The sequence below is a fragment of the Dreissena polymorpha genome, chromosome 9, assembly GCF_020536995.1.
Source record: "Dreissena polymorpha isolate Duluth1 chromosome 9, UMN_Dpol_1.0, whole genome shotgun sequence".
In the NCBI taxonomy this organism is placed as follows: domain Eukaryota; kingdom Metazoa; phylum Mollusca; class Bivalvia; order Myida; family Dreissenidae; genus Dreissena; species Dreissena polymorpha.
The window spans coordinates 48,802,097-48,828,817 of record NC_068363.1 but is presented as its reverse complement, the minus strand read 5'-3'; the positions used below and the strand labels follow the sequence as shown (position 1 = coordinate 48,828,817).

General features: G+C 36.3%; 1 protein-coding gene across 2 annotated transcripts in view; it reads left to right on the top strand.

The window, feature by feature from the left end:
• Nucleotides 1–26,721, top strand: part of LOC127846728 (sodium/hydrogen exchanger 3-like) — an 88,607-nt gene that overhangs the window by 25,669 nt on the left and 36,217 nt on the right. For both annotated transcript variants that reach the window (XM_052378223.1, XM_052378222.1), the window contains exons 7-10: nt 552–641; nt 4,653–4,723; nt 10,491–10,646; nt 14,590–14,728. In XM_052378223.1, the coding sequence (XP_052234183.1) occupies nt 552–641; nt 4,653–4,723; nt 10,491–10,646; nt 14,590–14,728 (456 nt within the window). The remainder of the gene's footprint in view (nt 1–551; nt 642–4,652; nt 4,724–10,490; nt 10,647–14,589; nt 14,729–26,721) is intronic.

Below are 26,721 nucleotides of genomic sequence, written 5' to 3'. Positions count from 1 at the left end.
GCAGACACGCGTTTTTGTCAAAGTACACGTTGCCTGTACTGTATATGAACATATGATGCAACTGTTCTTTCAAAGATTGCTTTGTTTCTCTCCCTGTAAAATTACTATTTTTTATTTAAATTGATGTCCAGCTATTCAAAGGCTTTTTCTTATTACTGTTTTATCCAAATTCCTTTTAAAATATTGATGAATACTGTAAAATGATGTTTGTTAACGATTGTAAGCCTAAGTAAATTAATTAAACACTGAAAGTGGCACATATTTTACAGTCTAAGCAAATCTGCTTTCACTGGCAAGCTCAGTTCGAAGAGTGGCAGACTAAAAAATCTTGAATGAAGGTTGGATTACTTGTACTGCAACATTATACTTGTGTGGGGGTTGATCATGAAATAACTTATATGACCATTCTCCTTCTATCTCTGATTGAAGTAGTTACCTTCATAAGTATGAAAGCAATATGAGAAGCAAAATATTATAACTCTAATATTGTAATAAAACCACATACAATGTTAAAATAATATGTAATATTAGCTTTAATGTTCTTCTTGCAGGGGATATCTATTAAACCAGTTGTCAATGCTCTCAAGGTGAAAAGGCAACCAGAAAATAACCTGTCTTTGAACGAGAAAATACATGAAACAGTAAGAAATAAAAATTATACATTACCTTTACATTTTTTACCTAATATATATTGATCATTTTGGTTATGTGAATTCGTTTTAATTGTAATTTATAAAATCTCGAAAAGGGTATGCAGGTCTGATTATTTATTGTTTCTTCCCTTTTTTTGTGATACACATGTTAAATATCCCACGTAAATAGGGATATTACATGACCAAAATCTCCAAAATTACTGCTCCTTATTCTTTTTATGTCCCCCACCACTATAGTGGGGGATATATTGTTTTTGCCCTGTCTGTTGGTTTGTTGCTTTGTATGTTTGCTTTAACATTGGTCATAACTTTTGCAATATTGAAGATAGCAACTTCATATTTGGCATGCATGTGTATCTCATGGAGCTGCTTATTTTGAGTGATGAAAGGTCAAGGTCATCGTTCAAGGCCAAATATATGGGTCAAAATTGCTTATTTAATATACACTTTTGCAATAGTGAAGATACATGTAGCAACTTAATATTTGGCATGCATGCGTATCTCATGGAGCTGCTTATTTTGAGTGATGAAAGGTCAAGGTCATCGTTCAAGGTCAAATATATGGGTCAAAATTGCTTATTTAATATACACTTTTGCAATAGTGAAGATAGCAACTTAATATTTAGCATGAATATGTATCTCATGGAGCTGCACATTTTGAGTGGGTAAAGGTCAAGATCATCCTTTAAGGTCAAAGGTCAAATAAATGGGGACATAGTGTTTCACAAACACATCTTGTTTTTCATGTTACTAGAGAATATGTAAAAGTTAATTAAGCCAATATGTTTGAATGTTTCAAGTAAATTAATAAAAAAATTAACCAGGAATGCCAAACATTTTAGTGTCGGCACACAAAATAAGGTTTGGTTGGGTTAGTGGAAACTAAAAACTTCTTTGAGGTATACCCTTCAGTTTATTGAAACAATACACTTAAAGTAAATGCAGGTTTTTGCTTACATTTTGATACTTTTTGTCCATCACATAGTACTCATAAAACTGTTAATCATTTGCTATATACAAAATAAACGCCATCGCTTATAAACTCTAATATTTTCTGATATTATTAGTCCCCTACCGGTGAAACCGGAGGTGACTTATGATTTGCGCTCTTTGTGTCTGTCTGTTACACTTTTCTGGATCCTGCAATAACTTTTAAAGTTCTTCATATTTTTTCATGAAATTTGAAACATGGACAGATGCAATATGGTGATTATGCACGTCATTTCATTTTGTTCCTACGTGGATCCTGTGTAGGTAGGGGACTATTATTGCTTGGCAATAGTCTTGTTCAATATAAATTTGCATTAAATCAACTTCAAAATACCACAGATGCAGTCGAAATGGCTTAAACTATAACAAATAGACGTAGACACTGCATAAAACAATTAATCGCTTTAATATTGTGAATTTTTCGAGGCATTCAAACCAAATGTATTTTTGCAGACACAAGTTTTAATTGTTTTTTGTTTTTCTACGAATGCAAGCTTGTGTCATGCTGGCCCAGTTGCCTTTTTATCACTTTTGGTCATAGCGTCTATGAAAAACCAGAGCCTACATGTAATTGAATCATGTGGAACTAGAATGGTCATGTTGAATCTTCATATACAGTCAAACCTGAATTCAGCGGTCAGTCAAGAGAAATGATCAAAGTGACCGTTGTCCACAGGTGACCGTTGAATTCGGATCACAATTTTAAGAAGGTTGGTCAGTTGGTAGTATTACTACGTCGTTAACCCACCCAGTCGTTTGCATACAGTGTAAAACAAATGCTCATTGCATTAACAAAGCATAATAACAGCATTTACTTACGCGTGTACATTGAATAATAGAGAATAATATCTTTTAGATTGATTTTATTTCATAATGTTAAATTAAACAATGACTTTATCAACGCTGGTATAATTGTTTTCTCATGCATCTCATTCATTCAGTAAATAAAGCTTGTCACGTTCCGTTGAAGTCACGTCCGTAAAAGTCTAAAAAGCGGATTCGGTGTCATAAACCGATAGTACAGTGTAATTGTACCGTTCTAATTCAAAGAAATAGCGGTCATTTAATTAAGCGATAATTACTTTCAACAAGTCATAAACTCTGATAAATTTTCTTTAGAAGATACACCCACAATTATCCCCGGAAAAGAAACCTTCTCAACACCTTATAATTTGTTTACTCGCAGCGGGCCGCTTTTATAATATCATAGACAATTACCGCTTTCAGACTCTTTAAATGTTGCAAATCAGTGCATGTTTTGCCATTAAAGCTGATCACTAATCCTCTTATCGCCTTCTTATCAAAACACTCGCCAGCTTAATGTTGTTTTTAACCAGGTTTTCCGAAGGATAAAACTGGTTATTAGATTGGCAATGCGGGCGGGCTGGCGGGCGGAACAAGCTTGTCCGGGCCATAACTATGTCGTTCATTGTCAGATTTTAAAATCATTTGGCACATTTGTTTACCATCATTGGACGGTGTGTCGCGCGAAATAATTATGTCGATATCTCCAAGGTCAAGGTCACACTTTGAGTTCAAATGTCAAAAATGGCCATAAATGAGCTTGTCCTGGCCATAACTATGTCATTCATTGTGAGATTTTAAAATCATTTGGCACATTTGTTCACCATCATGGGACGGTGTGTCGCACGAAAGAATCACGTCAATATCTCCAATGTCAAGGTTGCCACGACTAAAAATAGATTAAAAAAAACAAAAAAACTTACAAAGGGGGTTAATTTTGTTTGTTCATTTCAAAAGTTCAGTTTGAGTTTTCTCCCTTTGTCAGATTTTTTTCACAATTAAAACCTGGTTTTGTGACAATTTTGTCCCTTGTTAACACTTAATCAGTGATACAGATCAATTGACTTTGTCACGCGTTAATGCGTTATGCATGCAGGCGATAATTGCTATTAATACACATTGTTATTGTTAATGTGACCTGTTTAAAGCGATATTATGGGCATCTAACAGTTTATAGCTGGCTATTGCAACCGTTGTTTATTTCTGGTATTTTCACTACATATACAATGTACACTTATATTTGTTAATTCAGCATCAACATACTAAAACACTATCCCGGAGAGAGAAAACAAATGCATTTGAATATCAACCGTCTTTTCGTTAAACAACTGATCATGCATGTACAATGTGAACCTAAATTTAGTTTTAGTGCAGATTCGTTCATACAACACAAAGACACAATTTTGTTTTACGGATAATTTCGGCTTAGAGGAGTGGGCTAGTCATGTAAAATAACGATTATAAAATATATTTTTAATAAACAACTGATAGCAAAATGAGTTGCAGACAATTGGTCTTTTAATGCAATCAAAATGAAAATTCAATAATAATGGTGAAACAATTTTACATACCGGTCATGGGTGCACAAATTGTTTGTTTACTCGCAGCGGGCTGCTTTTATAATATCAAAGACAATTACCGCTATCAGACGCTTTTACCGCAAAATAGACGGACACATGATGTGCTGTGTTTTTAATTTTCGCGACTCGAGACAACTCGAGACGACTGACGCGTGACCGTTGATTTCAGGTCAAACATGAATTTCAGAGTGGAATGTAGTGGCCGTTGGCCGTTATGGACAGGTGGCCGTTGAATTCAAGTGTAATATAGAGTGTTTTTCGTCGGGGGGATTCCAGACTGACCGTTGTCTGCAGGTGACCGGTAAATTCAGGTGGCCGTTAGATCAGTTTCGACTGTATTAAAAAAACACTCAACTGAATGAACATTAACCGCTTTTATAATAAATGTAAACAAAAATCTGCTACCTGTACCACATGGGCAAGGAAATCTTCATCTCCTAGAGTTGGTTGAAACAAGCACTTGCTATCTGATTTTTGATTGGTTAATGTACAACTGATTGTGCACCTTATTACATTTCATAGAGACCTGATTGGTTGTTATATGCAAGGTTTTTGTTACATGATCTCTGATTATTTTATTTTATTTTCATCATTGTAACCTAATTTCTGATTGGTCTATTTCCAGCTGATTGATCACCTGATGGCAGGTATAGAGGACCTTACGTCAAGATCATCACACAACCTGATGAGAACCAAGTGAGTTCTTTTAAACCTAAAAACTTTTAAAAATCACTTTTATGTAAAACCAAGTTTGTATTTCTTCAATTTTGTTGTTGAGGAAAGCTGTTTAGAGATATCATTAAGAATGATTTTACAGCGAAAGCTTTAAAAAGGGATATGAATGTTAAAATTTTAAACCTCTCATGCCTTGGCAGCCCTCAATGTGTCAAAAATATTTCCATTACAGTGTTTTGTTGAAAGAATTGAAAAATCTATATGAAATTAAGGTTTTTCCCAGGATGGCAAAGGGGCAAGGTGCATTACTTTCGAAAAGGGCATTTAAATGCGCAGTTTAGGCCAAAAAAAAAGGCAAAAACATTCATTGCATACCTGGTTTTTGGAGAAACATGTAATCAGAGGCAGTTGTAGGAAAAACATAAAAATATAAACAATAACATTTAATGGTAATTGATGTATTTAAATTACTTTAATTAATATTTATATATTTACCTTGCAATGTCCATAAGTTCCATGCTGTTTCGGTAAATTGTACAGCATGACGAACATAATAATGCAAAATATGCATATGATTCTGATTATACACAAATGATTCTGATTATACACAGATCCACTAACATATAAGTCAAACCATGTTTGTCTTATTCCATTTTATGTCCCCCACTATAGTAGTGGGTAGGGCTGTCACGATTCACCGGTATACCGGTATATCGCGGTGCATGTCGTGAAAAAAATCGCACCGCGGTACGGCGTTGCCGCACCGGTTTTTTTAATATTATTATATTAGCACAGATATAAATACATTACATAATTATTTTGATATAGATATCGTTTTGGAAAATGTAGAAGCGGTTCAAAAGGGCTAAATAAATAATCCGTTAATATCCAGGTCAAGCAAGCGCTTCCACTTGTAGATGTTTAACTTTCACGTTTAAAATACGGCGATGTATGGGTCCGTACCTTTTTTGGAATTGACCTTTCGACAGCGAGAGTGAAGCCACGCCCACCGATTTCAAGGGGGGTCACTCCGCCGAAGTCCGTCATAAAAATGGCTACGCGAATCGGCCGCATAAGTGAACCAAAAAGGCCTCATGGTATACCAGAAAGGCCATACAATAGTTTGTATTATCATTGAATAGTGGTGCTGAATATAATTATCATATCTATTAAATATTCAAAACTTTTTTATTAGTCTACTTAAAAGCCGTTAAATTTATCATCAAAGTCGGCAAAATTATCGCCAATTATCGCATACAGTATGAATTGTTCGTTAGTCACAATATTTTTCCTTGAGTAATAGATGTTTCAGTTTGTTAATTAAAAGCCGTTAATTTTTGCAACCGATGGCAACATCGCAAATGTGGCACAGGTAAGTAAATTTATTATAATAGAAGACGAAGAACGTTTTTATTGAAATCCGATATAACACATATCTACAATGCGTTTGGTCAAAATGACCCATGCGCATTGTTATAATCGTATAACAAAGTCAAAGTCGTCAAAAACGTAACATACACAATATATTATTATATATTATTATTTCCTCGAAAACTTTCTTCTGCAATGTTTAAAATATAAAAAGTTGAAAGAATTTTCATGTACAAAAAAACTCGCTAATCAGACCGGGTTTTCAAAGGGTCATTCACAGTTTGCGGCATCTGTTTTGATAACGGATTAGTAGAAAGCCCACATATGGTGTAAAATGACACTTATTGGCCCCTATTGATAATTACTTGCGCATTTGAAAATAGTTTCTTAACTTACATTAAATTTGGAAGACTTAAACCGAAAGAAATAAAAAATGTTTTATTCTATGTGATATTATTAAAAATAATAAGTGATTGTCTTTATTATTACGATTTCATTAGCATTAAAAAAATCTAGCAAAGTTTATAATGTCTTATTTATTTGCCGACTGCATTAGAATGTCAAATTTATTTAACGTTGGCCACCTTTGAAAAATGGTTTTAAATGTTCCTTTCTAATTTGTCTATATAGAGGATAAACAAGTACAAAGTTATACTCTTTTTTATAACGTGTCCGTTGCAAAACTTACATTTTCTATTTTCGCGTAGTATCTTATTATAACGACTGTGTTTTGCTTTCGGGCGATCGCTTAATATGTTGAGATTAAGCTGTTCGTGTGGACGACCACAAAGACGAATCCAACGTTTGAATTTTTCAAGATTAGTACCCGGTTGAGGGAACGGAAAAAACGTACTTCCATCTTTTAACCGTTCTGGATACCTTGTGTCTGAATAACAAGTGCCATAACAGCACCTTTCAACCATTTTCTTTGTTTAAAACACAGAATTACGTATAAGCTTATGTGTCGGACAACGGCGAGTTTGACGGACAAAATGGCGGATAGTAACGGGCCTAATCTATGCTGTAATCTGATTGGTTAATAAGCCTGTCAATCAATCGGCTGTCGAAAGGTCAATTAGGGACAGATTTCCTTTGCAAATAAGTTCATAATTTTCCAAAAGATGTTTATTTTATTTCTTATTTTCTTTCTTTAGTATATCGATCGTTCAAAGCATGGCACTTCCGAATCATGTTATCTTAAGATTCTGAAAGTCGAGGAAGAGTCAGAACGCTACGGATTTTCAATACTGGGCCCGCTGACTCCGCATTTCGAACATGCCCTTGAAGCGTTCGATTTACACAGATCGTAGTCACAGCTATTGTAAACAACATGGCGGACATTTTAGAAAAAGACGCGAACAATAACAATGACTACTTCTATCAAGTTTATTACAGTTTCTTTTACAGTTTCTAGTCATACTATGATATCAGTGTTTTCTGATTATTGAGTTTAATAAAGTTTGTAAAACTTGTAATTCTGCTGTTTTCTTCACAGATACATATATTGTAAAATATCGCGGTACGTACCGCGATACAGTGTTGCCGTACCACGATATACCGCGGTACGCTCGCGGCGTATCGTGACAGCCCTAGTAGTGGGGGACATATTGTTTTTGCCCTGTCTGTTGGTTGGTTGGTAGGTCTGTTGGTTGGTTTGCGCCAACTTTAACATTTGCAATAACTTTTGCAATATTGAAGATAGCAACTTGATATTTGGCATGCATATGTATCTCATGGAGCTGCACATTTTGAGTGGTGAAAGGTCAAGGTCATCCTTCAAGGTCAAAGGTCAAATATATGGGTCAAAATCGCTCATTTAATGTACACTTTTGCAATATTTCAATATTCAAGATAGCAACTTGATATTTGGCATGCATGTGTATCTCATGGAGCTGCACATTTTAAGTGGTGAAAGGTCAAGGTCATCCTTCAAGGTCAGAGGTCAAATATATGTTGCCAAAATCGCTCATTTTATGAGTACTTTTGCAATATTGAAGATAGCAACTTGATATTTGGCATGCATGTGTATCTCATGGAGCTGCACATTTTGAGTGGTGAAAGGTCAAGGTCAAGGCCATCCTTCAAATATATGGGTCAAAATTGCTCATGTGATGTCACTTCTGCAATATTGAAGCTAGCAATTTTATATTTGACATGCATGTGTATCTCATGGAGCTGCACATTTTGAGTGGTGAAGGGTCAAGGTCAAGGTCATCCTTCAAGGTCAAAGGTCATATACAGGGACATAGTGTTTCACAAACACATCTTGTTACCGATAATCTTGTCAGATGTTTTAACTTTGGGAGTAAACTTAACGCTGACAATTTGCAAACACTTGTTTCCCTGACACACATCCATTGAGTAGATTACTAATAAATATGTTGTTGGTATCTAAACCGTTTTGTGCATCGTTGAATATCACAGGCATTTTATTAATCCTTCTAAATGTGTGATCTCCATCGTTTAATCGATCAATATTTGCCATTTTTGCTGAGAACCACTGTACTGTTGCCATCATGTGAAACTGTTGTAAGCGACAGGTGCCAAATCAACGTAAAATCGTATAATATGTCCCCTAATTCCCGATTCGCATTTAGTATAATAAGTATATGCTACAGTAATTGTTTCAATAATTTATTAATTATCTGAAAGACGATAACAATAAAGATACAACTTGTTTGTGTTTTTTTTTATGATTCAATTTCACTTAAAAATAATTGTTTCGATATTAATGAATTCTGCATGAAACACGCAATTTCCATGTAGAAAACATTGAGGTTTTCATCAAAAGTCTCTAAAGTAACGCTTCAGGATTTTATCGTGGAGGAATACACATTACGGACCAATTAGTGTGCTTGGTATAACAAAGCCACTGACATTAGTGATTGATATTGACATGGGGTTATTCACACATGACTTATTCACAAACGCGCAAATCTTTGCTGCCTTTGGGGCCATACTCAGATACAGTTGGCTTAGAAGTTTGGTCAAGGGGCAATTTAGATGTTATCAATAAGGGCACGTGGCGGCTGTTGCATTTGACAAGGGCAGAGTGGTGCTTAAGATAGGTGGCATGGTGCAGCGCCACGCAAAAAGGGCCTGGGAAAAACACTAGAACTGTATGTTTGTGTTGGTTGTTAAACTTTTTTAGGATATGTTTTTATGCCCCCAGAACATTGGTTCTGGGGGCATGTTAAAATCGCACCGTCCGTTAGTCAGTTAGTCAGTCGGTTAGTCCGTCTGGATTAGTTTCCGCTCAATTAGTCAAGCAATTGTCAACAGATCTTCACCAAACTTCATGAAAATATGTAGGGCAATAACATTTAGGTCAAGTTCGATAATCAGCCAATTTGACCCAGACACCCTTGAGTTACAGCCCTTGAATCATCGTAAAATTTGTGTTTTTTTGTTTCTGCTCAATAACTCGAGCAATTGTCATCAGATTTTCACCAAACTTCATGAACATGTGTAAGGCAATAACATCTAGGTCAAGTTCAATAATCGGCAGAATTCATTCAGTCACTCCTGAGTTATGGCCCTTGAATCATCGAAAAATTGCGTTTTTTCTCGTTTCCGCTCAATAACTCGAGCAATTGTCATAGGATCTTCGCCGCACTTCAAAAAAATGTGTAAGGCAATAACATCTAAGTCAAGTTCGATAATCTGCCAAATTGTAGCAAACACTCCTGAGTTACGGCCCTTGAATCATCGAAAAATTGCGTTTTTTCTCGTTTCCGCTCAATAACTCAAGCACATTTCACAGGATCTCCACCTTACTACATGAAAATGTGTAAGGTCATAAGATCTAGGTCAAGTTCGATAATCAGTCAAATTGACTAAGACATTCCTGAGTTACGGCCCTTGAATCATCGAAAAATTGAGTTTTTTTTTCTTATGATATGAAGTTGTGCATGTTAGTTTGTTATTGTTCTTTATCAAAGCTTAACTTTTTGTATGCCCCCGGTAGGGTGGCATTTAGAAGTGGCACTGTCCTTCCGTCTGTCTGTCCATCTGTCTGTCCGTCGCACTTTTGCGTTTAGGTTTTGAAAAATGCTCATAACTTCTATGTCGCTTCAGATGTAACCTTCATATTTGGTATGCATGTGTATATGGACAAGGCCTTTCCATACGCACACACAATTTGACCCTTTGACCTTGAACCTGAACTTAGGGTCCGCGTTAAGGTTTCAAAATCTGCGTTTAGGTTTCAAAAAAGCGTTTTTTTTGGGCATATGTCTTCCAATGGAGACTGCTCTTAATTCACAATAAAGTGTTGAAACTTTTTTATCGTGTTGACATTATATTGCAGTCTCAACAATCGAATATGTCCAATACTTTGCTGATGCAATATTCAAGTACAATTGCTTCTGTTCTTTGCCATCCTTAGAAAATATGTAAACAAGATATTTTCATGTAGGTTCCGTCGATTCAACTCCAAGTACTTACAGCCTATTCTGTGTAAAGAGCCTGTCAAGCCCAAGGCAACCAAGATTCTCAATGTCCACGCTGAGCTCACAGAACAAGATGCCATTAAGAAATCAACCAGCATAATCAAGGTTGCTACAGTGAATGGGTAAGGTATTGGACTCATGAATTGTATGAAAGGTTTTTATAAAAATAACACAGTTTTTAGCTCACCTGAGCGATAGCTCGGGGTGAGCTATTGTGATCACTCATTGCCGGCGTCCGTCCGTCCGTCCGTCCGTCTGTCTGTCTGTCTGTCTGTCTGTCTGTCTGTCTGTAAACAATTTGTAAACATCTTCTTCTACTAAACCATTGAGCCAATTTCAACTAAATTTCATGTGGAGCATCCCTAGGTCATGGGACAAAAGAATTGTTAAAAAAAATTTGATCACATAACCAAGATGGCCGCCATGACCATATATGGTAAAAACCTTAAAAAATCTTCTTGTCAGAAACCGCTCATCAGATTTTCAAAAAATTTCACAGGGATGACGTTTGAAGGCTCCCCTGAAAAAGTTGTTCAAAGAACTTTGATTCATCAAAAAACATGGCCGCAGGAGCTCGTTGAACTTTGCATGTTTATTCGTTTTTGCCTATTTTGTGAAAACTTTCAAAAATCTTCCACATTTTTTGTCCGATCCTTTCCAAATTTGCACAGTGTCTTTATATCAATGAGGACAAGAACCCTACAAAAAATGAGCACTACTACTACTTCTACTACTACTACTAGTACTACTACTACTAGTACTACTACTACTAGTACTACTACCACCACCACCACCACCACCACCACCACCACCACCACCACCACCACCACCACCACCACCACCACCACCACCACCACCAGGGAAACAACTACGGTTTATGCATGTTCTTTTTATTACAGATTTGCCTCCCTTTGATTCATTCAAAATCGCATTTTACAGCAGAGATTCCAAATCTGACCTGTAAATGAGCCCCATATTTACTGCCAGTTTAAGGTTACCTTTTCCCATTTGATCATTCTTAAGTTTTGGTCTTGTAATGCTGCTACTGCTTCTGCTACTACTACTACTACTTCTACTACTACTACTACTACTACTACTACTACTACTACTACTACTACTACTTCTACTACTACTACTACTACTACACCACCACCACCACCACCACCACCACCACCACCACCACCACCACCACCACCACCACCATTCACAGTGACAAAAAACGTATTCACACAATGGCTGCTACTACAACTTATAGCCCATATAGGGGGGCATGCATGTTTTACAAACAGCCCTTGTTTCTATGGGATTTTAACCACAACTGTTCATGTTTATCTCCGACACATATTTTTAGGTCACCTGTCATGAAGTGACACGGTGAGCTTATGTGATCGTGTGATGTCCGGCGTCCGTTGTGCATGCCTGCGTGTGTCCGTGCGTCCGTCCGTCAACAATTTGTTTGTGTAGACAGTAGAGGTCACAGTTTGCATCCAATCTTGATGAAATTTGGTCAAAATGTTTATCTTGATGAAATCCGGTTTGGGATTGTATTTGGGTCATCTGGGGTCAAAAACAAGGTCACTAGGTCAAATAATAGAACAACCTTCTGTAGACAATAGAGGTCACAGTTTTCATCCAATCTTTATGAAATTTGGTCAGAATGTTTATCTTGATGAAATCTGGGTTGGGATTTTATTTGGGTCATCTGGGGTCAAAAACTAGGTCACTAGGTCAAATAATAGAAAAACCTTGTGTAGACATTAGAGATCACAGTTTTCATCCAACCTTTATGAAATTTGGTCAGAATTCTTGATGAAATCTGGGTGGGATTGTATTTGGGTCATCTGGGGTAAAAATCTAGGTCAAATAAATAGAAAAACCTTGTGTTGACAATAGAGGTCACAGTTTTCATCCAATATTTATTAACTGTGGTCAGAATGTTTATCTTGATGAAATCTGGATTGGGATATTATTTGGGTCATCTAGAGTCAGGAACTAGGTCACTAGGTCAAATCATAGAAAAACATTGTGTAGACAATAGAGGTCATAGTTTTCATCTGATCTTAATGAGTCAGGTGAGCGATTCAGGGCCATCATGGCCCTCTTGTTTTTAAATAATGATAAATGGTAAAAAAACCAAGATCAAAGGCTATAGATTTATAGGAAATTTGCATCATGCCGTCAGCTGCTCCTAAAGTACAGTAATTCAGCCTGTGTTGAAATGTCCCAGTTATTTCCTGTGTTCAGTATGATTGTTTAGTCATTAATTGTGTTTAGATAGTAATTAGTGATGGCAGTCCCTTTGTTCCATCCCAAGGTTCGTTATTTTAAATGTTCTATCGCAGTGTTTCTTTATTTCAAGTGTTCCATTCCAGTTTGTTATTTCAAGTGTTCCATCCCAGTGCTCTGTTATATCAAGTTTTCCATTCCAGTCCGTTATTTTAAATGTTCCATCCCAGTGTTCTGTTATTATCCACTACCATAGGGATATTGTTTTAGCGTTGTCCGTCCGTGTTTCCGTCCATCCGTCCAGCACTTTTGTGTCTGGAGCCATATCTTGGAAGTGCTTTGGCGGATTTCATTGAAACTTGGTATGATTATATGTATGGATAAGAGGATTATGCACGCCAAATGACATCCTACACCATCTGTTAATAACGGAGTTATGGCCCTTTGTATCTTGAAAAAAATGCTACTTTTGTGTCCGTAGCCATATCTTGGAAGTTTTTTGGGGGGATTTCATTGAAACTTTGTATGAGTATATATATGGATAAGAGGATGATGCACGCTAAATGGCATTGTATACCATCTGTTAATAAGGGAGTTATGGCCCTTTGTATTTTGAAAAAATGCTTTTTTTGGCGTTAACTACCCGTTCTTCCATCCAGAACACTTTTGTGTCCAGAAGCATATTTTGCGGGGGATATCAATTCAACGAATTTGCTTGTTTTAAATGTTTCATCCCAGTGTTCTGTTATTTCAAGTGTTCTTTCACAGTGTTCTGTTATTTAAAGTTTTTCGTCCCATTGCTGTGTTATTTCAAGTGTTCCATTCCAGTGTTCCATTATTTCAAGTGTTCAATTCCAGTTCTCTATTATTTCAAGTGTTCCAGTCCAGTTCTCTATTATTTCAAGTGTTCCACCCCAGGGCTCCGTTATTTCAAGTGTGCCACCCCAGTGTTCCGTTATTTCAAGTGTTCCTTTCAAGTTTGTTAGTTCAAGTGTTCGATCCAAGGGCTCTGTTATTTCAATCGTTCCATCCCAGTGTTTTGTTATTTTAAGTGTTCCATCCCAGTTTTCTTTTATTTCAATTGTTCCATCCCAGGGCTCTGTTATTTAAAGTGCTCCATCCCAGTGCTCTGTTATTTCATGTGTTCATTTGCAGTGTTCAGTTATTTTTTCTGTTCATTTCCATGGTTCAATTATTCCTTCTGTTAATTTCCAGGGCTCAGTTATTTCCTGTGTTTATTTCCAGTGTTCAGTTATTTACTGTGTTTATTCCCAGTTTTCAGTTATTTTCTGTGTTCATTTCCATTGGTCAGTTATTTCCTGTGTTTAATCCCAGTGTTCAGTCATTTCCTGTGTTTATTTCCAGTGTTCAGTTATTTTATGTGTTTATTCCCAGTGTTCAGTTATTTTTTCTGTTCATTTCCAGGGTTCAATTATTTCTTCTGTTCATTTCCAGGGTTCAGTTATTTCTTCTAATTATTTCTAGCGTTCAGTTATTTCCAGTGTTTATTCCCAGTGTTCAGTTATTTCCTGTGTTTATTCCCAGTGTTCAGTTATTTCCTGTGTTCATTTACATCGTTCACTTATTTCCTGTGTTCATTTCCATTGTGCAGTTATTTCCTGTGTTTATTCCCAATGTTCAGTCATTTCCTGTGTTTATTCCCAGTGTTCAGTTATTTTCTGTGTTAATTCCCAGTATTCAGTCATTTCCTGTGTATATTCCCAGTGTTCAGTCATTTCCTGTGTTTATTTCCAGTGTTCAGTTATTTTCTGTGTTAATTCCCAGTATTCAGTCATTTCCTGTGTATATTCCCAGTGTTCAGTTATTTCCTATGTTCAGTTCCAGTACAGACTTGTATGAGGACCACAAACGGGTGCTGATTACCAGCCCTGTCTCTCGGCGGGTCATCTCCATGGATCCTGATGAGACCTTGGTTGCGTTCAATCAGGCATTACGGCAAAGGCATGCAAATGGGCAGGTAGGTTTTAAGCTATAATTTAAAGCTTTATTACATTGAAAGCCTTAGGTGTAATGGGACAATTTCGATTCAGTTTCCAGGGTAGATACAGTACTTGGTGTTTTAAGGTCAGATCTTGAGAAATTTCCATTAGTGTGGATCAAACATGGGAAAGTCACTATATCGACTACTGTGATTTCAGCTGGGCAGATATGAAACCTCTTAGTGTGTCCCATACATGTAGCTCAACATGAGATGAATGGATCAAAACTAACTCAGCCAGTTGATTATATGCTATGGGCATTAAAATCCAGCCACCTTAGTTTAAATTCCTAGAATAATTACATTAAAGGAGCCTTTTCACGTTTTGGTAAATTGACAAAATTAGAAAGAATTGTTTCAGATTTGCACATTTTCATTGTAGTTATGATATTTGTGAGGAAACAGTTATACTGAACATTAACCATGCTCTAAATATCCATTATATGTATCTTTTGACGATTAAAAAAACCTGAAAATTATAAATTGATGAAACGGGAAACGATTGAATTATTTTGAGAGTTTTGTTGTTGTCGTTATATTTTGTGAAACTATGAGGATTGCTTATATAAAGTATAAAATACATCACTCATTGTGTGAGCACGGATTGCCGCTAGTCTTATTTATAAGACCCGCAAAGAATTTAGAGATACTTTTTATATGTCCAAATATTACCAATATAAACAGTAACTTAATATTTGAGAGAGTCAACAAGTTGGAAAAGGATGGTCAAGTGGTCTAAGGGAGAGACTTTAACATTAGGAGTCAGTGGATTGAGCCCAGTTGAGGATTACTATTTAGCTCACCTGAGCACAACGTGCTCATGGTGAGCTTTTGTGATCACCTTTTGTCTGTCGTGCGTCGTGTGTCGTGCGCCGTCAACATTTGCCTCGTGAACACTCCAGAGGCCACATTTATTGTCCGATCTTCATGAAATTTGGTCAGAAGATTGGCCTCAATGCTATCTTGGATGAGTTCGAAAATGGTTACGTTTACTTGAAAAACATGGCTGCCAAGGGGCGGGGCATTTTGCCTTATATGGCTATAGTAAAATCTTGTGAACACTCTAGACGTCACATTTATTGTTTGATCTTCATAAAACTTGGTCAGAAGATTCCTTTTAATAATATCTTGGACAAGTTCGAAAATGATGCCGGTTGGTTGAAAAACATGGCTGCCAGGGGGCGGGGCATTTTTCCTTATATGGCTATAGTAAAACCTTGTTAACACTCTATATGCCACATTTATTTTCCGATCTTCATGAAACTTGGTTTGAAGATTTGTCCCAATGATATCTGGGATGAGTTTGAAAATCGTAACCTTTGCTTGAAAAACATGACTGCCAAGGGGCGGGGCATTTTTCCTTATATGGCTATATATGGCTATAGTAAAATCTTTTTAACACTCTAGAGGCCACATTTATTGTCCAATCTTCATGAGACATGGTCAGAAGATTCATCCGGATAATATCTTGGACGAGTTTGAAAATGATGCCGGTTGGTTGAAAAACACGGCCACCAGTGGGTGGGGCATTTTTCCTTATATGGCTATAGTAAAACCTTTATCGTTAACACTCTAGAGGCCACATTTATTTTCTGATCTTCATGAAACTTGGTCAGAAGATTTGTCCCAATAATATCTTGTTATCTCAGGTGAGCGACTGGGCCTTTCAGGCCCTCTTGTTTTCTTTCTTTAATTTTCTTCTTCTTTTTTTTTACTGAAGCTTTTTAGATCCAATGTTCACATTCATCAATATAAAGCATTTTATGACAAACTTCAATACATGCCAAAATCTGTGAAACTGCCCCTTTTAAGGTGTACAACATTTTTTACAAGCCAGAGATAAAAACCATTTCAATGAGTTCTCAAAATTGCTTTTTTGAAAATTTGTTACATTTAAAATTATGACACAATTAAAAAATTTGCATATTGAATAATAACAAAATATTTACAGTTATTGAAATGGCCTCTAGGTCTGTCAATTAAATTAAATTTTCTTTATGGCTAATTTCATTGTTATGCAAACTATTATTTTAAACGTCAATTGTGATAATGGACTATTTACTTACTGATATAATGAATTATTTGGTAGTTTTACATTCACAAATTTATTAAAATTATTACAAAATAATATTTTCATTAAGAGAGTCATCTAGTGTGTAATAGACTGTTATAGTTATCACTAGTATGAATAAAAAAGGTTAAATTTAAATAGATCAGAAAGAGAAATCATTATTTGATTGGTTTTAATAAATCAAATGCTTATTCATGAAACTATTCTCTCTTGTATCGACATGTTCAGAAGGTAGAACAGTTCCGCACTTAATCCATGATGAATTTTAACTTCTCACTTTATGACACTTACTAGCAACAGCCACTTTTACATTATGAGCTCTTCCAGTTCATGAGATGGTCCAAATAATTGTTGTATCCCCAAGTAGGGCATTCATCGTCTAAAGCTAGATTTTTTTGTGAAAGGGCACTCTTTTGTTTGCTACACATAAAACAGTTTTTATTTTTAGCTCACCTGAGCACAATTTGCTCCTGGATTGTGCTCCTGGTGAGCTTTTTTGATCGCCTTTTGTCCGTTGTGGGTCGTGTGGCGTCAACATTTGCCTTGTTAACACTCTATAGAGACCACATTAATTTCTGATCTTAATGAAATTTGGTCAGAGGTCACAATTATATCTTGGTTGCATTTGACAATGGTTCCAGTTGCTTGAAAAACATGTCCACCAGGGGGCAGGGCATTTTTCCTCATATGGATATAGTATAACTTGGTTAACCCTCTAGAGGCCACATTTATTGCCTGATCATCATGAAACCTGGTCAGAAGATTTGTCCTAGTGATATCTAGGATGAGTTAAAAAATCATACCAGTTGCTTGAAAAATATTGCTGCCAGGGGGCAGGGCATTTTTTCTGATATGGCTATAGTAAAACCTTGCTAACACTCTAGAGGCCATGTTTATTGTCATTATTCATGAAACTTTGTGAGAAGATTGGTCCCAATTAAATTTGGACGAGTTTCAAAATGGTTCCCGTAGGTTGAAAAACATGGCCACCATGTGGCAGGGCATTTTTACTTATATGGCTATAGTGAAAACTTTAAAAAACTCTAAAAGTCATATTTATAGTCCCATCTTCATAAAAGTTAATCAGAACATTTGTATCTCTATCTATAATAAGTTCGAAAATGGTTCTGGTCTGTTAAAAACATGGCTGGCAGAAGGGCGGGGCATTTTTTCCTTGTGGCTATAGTGAAACCGTGTTAACATTCTAGAGGCCACATTTATTGTAAGATCATCATGAAACTTGGTCAGAAGATTTGTTCCAATTATAGCTTGGCCAAGTCTGAAAATTGTTCCAGTTGCTTAATAAACATGGCCACCCGGGGCGGGGCATTTTACCTAGTAATATGGTTATATATGGCTGTAGTAAAACCTTGTTGACACTCAAGAGGCCGCATTTATTGTCAGATCTTCCTGAAACTTGGTCAGAAAATTTGTACCTATGATATCATGGACGGTTAAAAATCATTCCGGTTGGTTCAAAAACATGGCCACCAGGTGCCGGGGCATTTTTCCTTATATGGCAAAAGTAAAAACTTGTTAACACTCTAAAAGAAACATTTATTGTCCAATCTTCATGAAGCTAGGTGAGAACATTTGTTCTAATGATATCTTGGATATGTTCGAAAATGGTTGTGGTCTGTTTAAAAACTTGGCCGCCAGGGGCTGGATATTTATCCTTATATGTCTACATTAAAACCTTGTTAGTATTCCTAAAGTTACATTTATTGTTCACTCTTTATAAAACATGGTCAGAACATTTGTTCTAATGATATCTTGGGCTGCACAGAACAGGTCAGTCTCTTTGAATCTCAGGTGAGCGACTTTTTGCCTTTCAGGCCATCTTGATTAAAATAATTGCTTCATTTATGGTATTCTGTGCCAACTAGAACATTCTGATGCAATGGTTAAGGAAATTTAACATTTATGCATTAGTAGAAATTAAAATATAGGTTTATGCACATTAAATTGGTACGAGAGCCAGAATTGAGAACAACAAAAACCTTACATATACTGACTTAATAATAAAAATTCTCCCCCAAAAAATTTCAAGTATTATTTTTTGTATTAAAAGCTGATAAGGTTCTAGTCCAAAAAATAGTGCAGGTGAAGGTTAAATATATCTGGCCTTGTTTGTTTAGCACGTGATAAACCTATTCACGTTTTGATGGCAAGTCTGGTCAAAATATATGTTGACCGCATAATGACATGTTTTTTGTCACTGGTTTATATGTTGTATATCACATGTGACATCACCTGTGAGAAGGTAGTGTATAGACATTATAATATCCTCATTAGCCCTTTCAGTGCGGGAACCGAATTTTAAAGGCCTTTGCAAACAGTTTGGATCCAGATGAGACGCCACAGATTGTGGCGTCTCATCAGGATCCAAACTGTTTGCTATTCTGATAGTATTCTTGGAAAAAAAATCGAAGAAATGGCTAATTTTAGAAAATCAGCAGACGACATTTTAGCAGACGACAAATTTCCCAGCATGCAAAGGGTTAAGAAGTATAGAGCTTGATGTATACCGTACTGGTTCACCTTAAATGTCTGACCATAGACATAGTGTTGTCATCATTATTCTGATATTAGACGCAATCTTTTATAACAAAGTACACCTGCACATGTCAATAGACAACAATTAAACTTGGCCAGGTTTGATCCTCATAGTATGAACATAATTGTATCATCAAACCTTTAAAATCGCCCTCTATAATAGAGTTTAAGGGACGGGGGATGTCAGGGTGGAGGGAGTATTTGTTACTCCAGTGGCTAATTCAGTTTACAGTTTGAAACGTGAATTTGAGTTTTAAAAATAAAGTTTTACATGGTGGGATGGTTTTACCAGTCCTTAATTTTGTGTTTATACATTCAAGGCCCATATTGAAATTCTCGTTGCAAACACACAGTTTATTTTAATAACTTAATATTATTTGGTGGAAATAATAACTATTATTGTATTATAATGTTTTGCCGAGAATTCATATAAACCAAGTTCATTCATGAAATTCCCACTTCAGTCTCAAAATTAAAAAGAATGATTAACAACAAAAGGCATTGTCTTAAGCCAATAATTATTATGTTTTACCAAGTAATCATAATTTATGACTCATATCTATATTCATAATTAAAACTAGAGTTAAGCTTATGTTATATTTTCTTAAATGGGGAATATTTGTTTGTTTTTTCAATCATATTTAATTTCAGTTTTTTTTCACATTATAGTGTTCTCACCTGTATGTTGTCTCAAGCATAACATCATTAATTGCTTTGTAAACAGCAAAATATTTCTTCACACGTGTGACAGATTGGTCCTTTTAACTTAACTGTTTCAAATTGACCATAAATTGACAATCCTTGAAACATGTGACAAATGGGTTTCATGCACTTAAGTATTTCCAAGAAACTATGAACTGGAAAATTGTGAACAAGGCTTTTTGCCATTAACAATGTGCCATTAATGTTTCACCTGATCATTAATTTAAAATCTGTTTCACTGGATAGGCCAGTGTAATATCTGTAATTAAATTGAACTGTTAGAGGGTGGTATGCACTTATCATTTCTTTATCTCATACAATAGTAACTGTTATGTGCTCAAGTACTTAACCCGTAGAAATCTATTCTTTTAGTCTGCACTTGTGACCATCACTGACCATCTTGTTTAACAACAACATATGAATGACATTGTGTGACCTTTAAGAGTCTTCTACGTGAAAGCAGTTAAGATATATAATGGTTGTTGCCACAGTTTCCAAAGGTCCTGTGAATTATTTGTTCACAAAAAATTTAATTTGCAATAGATTAACTGAGTATTAATTGGATTTCAATTCTTGCAAGTAAGGGTATCTTGTTTAAACGTTTAAACGGTCGCGTTTCTTGTTTTGGTCAAAAACGTTTACAAAAACTCTTAAACGTTTAAAAGCCAGTCAATATCAATAAAATTCATTTTATATCATTATGTTACGACGTTGCAAAGCTTGTTAACAGCTGCTGAAAAAGACTGGTATTAAAAACTATTTGTATCACGTGCGCCAGATGGCCCTTATTCACAATACCGTAAACATAACAATACACCATGTACGGACTAGGCGTCTTGAATATTTAACGCGCGTCATCACAAAATTCCCGCCTTTTGTTCCATGTCCCGAGTCTTGAAAATTCAACACCCGTCGGCACGAAATTTTCCTGACCTTTCTTCATCGGCATTCATTTCTAGAGATATGGCCAACTATCTCCGTGTAGAAACATTTTTACTGAAATTGAAGTATGCATCTTTTGATGTACATCGTGTTAAGTAAAACATTGAAAATTTTAAAACCGGTTAAAACTCTTATTTAAGGAATGTTGGTTCGATATTAATTTGTTTTTGTTACAAAATATTACGGCATGAAAGTAGACAAAGTGTAACCCAATGGTTCGACAACGACAAGAACAGTTTGTTTAAATATGACGTCATTGTGCGAATGGGACTAAATATAACTTTCGGAAGTAATTACTGCTTTCAGTTTGGAGAGGCCATGGCACTGATGCTTTTAAAACGGACATAGGGATACCGTTTAAACGGTAACGTTTCGTTTATTTCATTTCGTTTAAACGTTTAGAAAAATATGTAAACGTGATACCCTTACTTGCAAGGCATGTATTTGTGTGTCTGTGTGTTTTCATATTTTTCAGTTAGATTAGTTCCTGTATAAAAAGAATGTCTATGACTTGTGATTAGAATTTTCATTTCATTTTTAAATCACTTTAATAAAAATATCACCGCTATAAACACCAATATTAAACACATGGGTGCAAGCAAACCATCAGGGCCCGTATTCACCAACCGGTTCTTAGACTTAAGAATAAAGAATAGACTTAGAACCAAGAAAAAATTGTTCAGTGTTTGAATATATACAAGCCCCCACTGGTGATTATGTCATTAACAAAATGTTCTATACAAAGAATAATATAGATAGAGATGTTTACTGCAGAGTTTGACTCAAAATTAAAGAAATTCATGAATATTCTAATTTGAAGAATTTTCTGTATTCTTAAAGTGTAAGAATTGTTTGGTGAATACGGGCCCCGTTCTCAATCTCAATAACTTGATAAAGAGAAGTAACTGAGAGACTCTTAAGAGTCATTTAACATTATCTTCAGAGTACAGATAGTCACCCTTTTTATTGCATGAACGGGACTTTATTGGAAATTCACATGACGTTACAGACGTATCAATACCGCAGCAAACCTGTGGAACTCATAAGTTTTAGAGTTGCAATATATGTTGTTGTACAGAAACTTAAAACAAAATTCCCAAGACATTTGTAATACTGTTTAATTGGGCAGTGCTCTATGAAAAGGAGTTTGTATGCATGTGCGTTAAATGTCATCCCAGATGAGCCTGTGCAGTCTACACAGGCTAATCAGGGACGACACTTTCTGCCCAAACTGGATTTTTGCTAAGAAGAGACTTTCTTAAAAAGAAAAAATCATTAAAGCAGAAAGTGTCATCCCTGATTAGCCTGTGCAGACTGCAAGGCTAATCAGGGATGACACTTTCTGCACTTGCATTAAACCCCTTTTTCACAGAGCACGGCCCAATTATTATATGGGCGGGCAAATAAACTCGTATACTTTTGACCTTTGGCCATACAAAGCGCTTGGATTGGGGCACCATTATTTTCAGAAGGCCCCATAGCCTTGACTGTTTAAGCATCTTTTAAGACAACAACATAAGTGAAGCATAATGAAACATTTTATAAATGCATGCTTCAAGAATTATTATTTATAACTGGACTGTCTCAATTATTTCAATTAACACTGGTTCAGTAACTGTAATAATAGATAAATTATTGTACTGTTGTAATTTTAACAAAAGATTTACAGCTTATGCGCAAACATGCCATGTCTACATCCAACATTAGAAATTCATATTCGAAACAATTTTTACCATTATGTTATTTTTATGCCCCCCGGATGGAATGATCGGGAATATATTGTAACGAGCCGAGCGGTTCTTCTGTTTCTTTTCCTTAACGCAATGTGATAGCGGGCCTAATCTTGGTGTTAAACCAACTTTTCTTTCATTAAGTTGTATTTAAACATTTTAAATAAAATGGACTCTGTTAAAATAAACTGAAGATAATAGCCTGTCAAATAATAATTATAATAAACAACCAAATAAAGTTCAACAAATTTATATTCTTAACTAACTTGCATCAATAGTACATCAATGCATTCAACAATTTATCATAAATAATACAATTCTCAAACTCACATTTACAATGCTCAATCAATCTTAAAACTGTAGGATTAAATATCCCTATACCTTAGTCTTAAATCTTATGCAAAAACTCTATTATATGCAAAAATATGAATAATGTTTCTAACTTACTTTTAATGAAAATGCCTAAAAATAATATTTATTCGAGAAAAATTTAGTAATAAGAATGTGCCTTTAATTCCAAAAAAATCAGAGTCCTTGACTGTGAAATTACCAGGGTTTATATACTAGGGCTCCGAGCAGGTCCGAGCCTTGCGCGGTCATAACATTAATCCGAGCAATAACTCAACCGCGCACCATCCGCGCGTCTTCCGAGCGTAACCGATCTCCTCAAAATAAACAGAGTTACCGCCTTAAGTTTAAACAGTAAAAACTTTATTAAAATGACTGGAAATGTTTCTTTAAGTATTATAATCAGGTTTAGAACATATAAATACACATGACTGTAATAATTTGATAAAAATCAAACCTTCGCATGATGTATAAATCTAGTACGAAAATACGAGATTTAACTGTCTGCTGACAAAGTTTGACAGAGGTCGTCATGTAAACTACCCATAATTCAACAAAAGGTCAAAAGTCACTTCCTTTAAATATGGCGTCTATACAAACATGTGATTGTAGTGACCAACAAAAATGGATTTTACATGGATATGAACCATACAAACGGTAAATTAAGCATAGTAGATGTTGATAATAAGATGTTTAGTTTTGAATGCAATAAGAAATAACACTTGACATAGAGTTAAAATGTAAAACATGGTCATAAAAACAAACATGTTCTCGTGACCTATTTAATAAAAATGTCAACATGGGGTCATGACATTACCCCCTCCTTGACATTAAAGGTCCCTCTTTAATGCCTAAAAACATTTAAACTCATGGTTACACGCACATACATGTATGACAATCTTTAAACTTTAACAACAAAGTTCAACAACTTTAAAATATTTACAAAATGTCAGCACCAATTTTGTGCACTTAAAGAACTAGATTTTCATTTGGGCATCTTTAAATTCACAATACAATTATAATGCTTATTATCTTCTAGATATAAAGGAGATTATTTATTAATTCACAAGATACAAATACATTAGATATTAGTGTAGTATAGCAATGTCTGTGATAAAATCTTACAAAGTTAAGTTTTATTAATATTTATGAATTACTGTGATACTATTTAATTATTTTACACTAACTAACAGCACTGTGATAAATGTTCATTTACATTATTTTACAATTTTTTCATTTTCGGTGCAATGGACTGCGATCCCGGCGGTGGTAGTGGTTGCTGTTCTCCTTGTGCCACTGTGGCCGCCTGTTTTCTTTATGGTCCTGATGGCGACCGCACTCCCTGATTCTTTCTTCTACTCTCCGCTGTGGGGCCTCTGTCTGCATTGTAGGCTGTGTCACGGGAACGGCATGAGGCATCTGGGCAGGCTGTGTCCGCATAGAGGTGATGGCTGGTCATGGCCAACTGCTGGTTTGTGGTGCCCTGTGTCTCGAGCTGGCCTTTAATACCTTGCAGCATGCTCTTAATGCTTTCCATCTCCTTCATTATTTGGCGACAGCCTTCACATGAGGTGTTGCTTGAAGAGGATGATGAGGAGGAGGCATCTGATTTGTTCCCCTTCAGCTGTCTGCACTCCTCGATAGTTGGAAGGCTGTCCAGGATTGCTGGAGATGGTTCTGCGTGGTGTACTAAAAATGGTGTACTCGCCTTTGGCCTTGGTGTTTCCAGCCTTGCAGGGGTGTAAGGTCCTGGCGTACATGGCTGTGCCTCTATCATGTTGTCCAGAAAGTCCAATCCGTCAGGGAAGGTGATTTCCACTGCCCGTGACAGCGTGTCTTCAGCCACTGGAGCAACATCCCTAGGTCCCACGGTGTATGGGTTCGGGTTCTTTACTAGATAGCTTTCACTATCCTCGACCCCCTTCTCTCGTAACAACATCCTGTGCCGAGGAAAATTGTTGGCATGCCGCTGCAGATCCTCAAACTGGTAGCAGCGAAACAGGCACAGCTTGCAATGGAAAGGCACCTGATCCAGTGAAAGGTGCTGGCGTAGAAAATGGTCCATGATCCGGTACCGGGGACCAACTCTCTCCTCACCAGTCACATGGTAGCAGCGCAGACACTGGTACCGTTTCCTGTCGCTCCAGCCGTGGCCTGACTTCGTCTGCTCTTCCATGATTCTAAAACAGAAGATTGAATTTACTTTTACCAACTTGTACTAGCGTTTTGCATTAAATCTGTTACATATGCAGTATCTGGACGGAATAGTTGCTCGCTCTTTAAGTCCTTTCTCTTCTATCTTTCTCTCTCTCTGTACTCCTTGCAATTTTCTCACCCTCTGAAAACTGAACTTTCGTAGTTCCGCCCCTGGTCACTAAGTATTGATAATGGGCATCCCCACCTAGCAATGAAATCATTGAGAATCCTTGATGCACAAGTTTCTGCTGTTTGATCAGGAACAGCTAAATTTTCTACATACTTAGAGAAGTGATCTGTAAACACAAGAATATATCGGTTTCCCTGACTTGTCTGTGGAAAAGGACCCAGATAGTCTGTTGATAGTCTGTTGCTATAATATCCATTGGAGCGCCTACTTTAATTGTACCAAGAGGTGCTCTGGGTGTCTTGGGTGGTTTCTTGTCTGATGCACATGTATCACAATGACGGACATGACGGACATATAGCTCAATATCCCCTTTCATCCCATATCAATAGAAATTCTGTTTAATGCGTTCACATGTTTTCTTAACTCCAAAGTGCCCTGCTATTATTGAATCATGGTTCTCAAATAAGACTTCCTTCCTGAGACCGTGTGGTACTATAAACTGCCAAAATTCCCCAGTTTTGTTCTGCTTTATGAATCTTTTATACAGTAATCCATCTCTAACTCTAATGTGTCCCACAGTAACGAATATTGTCTTGATGCAGGGCTCATTGATAGCAACTCTTCACTTGTGATTTTGGTGTCATTACTTTTCGCTTGAAGTATAGGTCCAATGTCTGTATCTTCGTTTTGTAATTGAGTTAATTGTTTTGTTGACCGCCCTCCTATTGATGCGAAAGACACTACTTGAGAAATTATTCTCTCCCTTTTACTTGTATCGTCTGGTGCTTTAGACGTACTTGGTAGGTTATCTCGGTCATTGTTGACTGCTCTAACTGCATTGGACTCTTTGAAATCATTGTTTGGTACCAGTGTACTCTCTTTTCCTAAGATCTTTGCATACACTCCCGATGCAATCATGTGTGAGTGCCGGATACACTTTCTGCATGGTCCACATTTTAAAATCTCATTAGTGTCCTGCTCCGGACATGTACAATCTTTCGGGTTTTCACACCTAGACAAAGCATCACATGTCCATGTTTCTTTCCGGGTCTATACTCTATTGTAAAATCATAGTAGGAGAGAATTTCAATCCATCTAGCTATCTTGTCTCGAGGTTCTTTGAGTTTGAACAACCACGTTAAAGCTTGATGGTCACTCCTAACCATGAAATGTCGGCCTAGTAGATACTGCCTGAAATATTCTACAAAAAAACGTATTGCTAATAATTCTTTTTCTGTAATGCAGTAGTTTTTCTCGGCTTTGTTTAAAGCTCTACTTGCATACGCTATCACTCTTT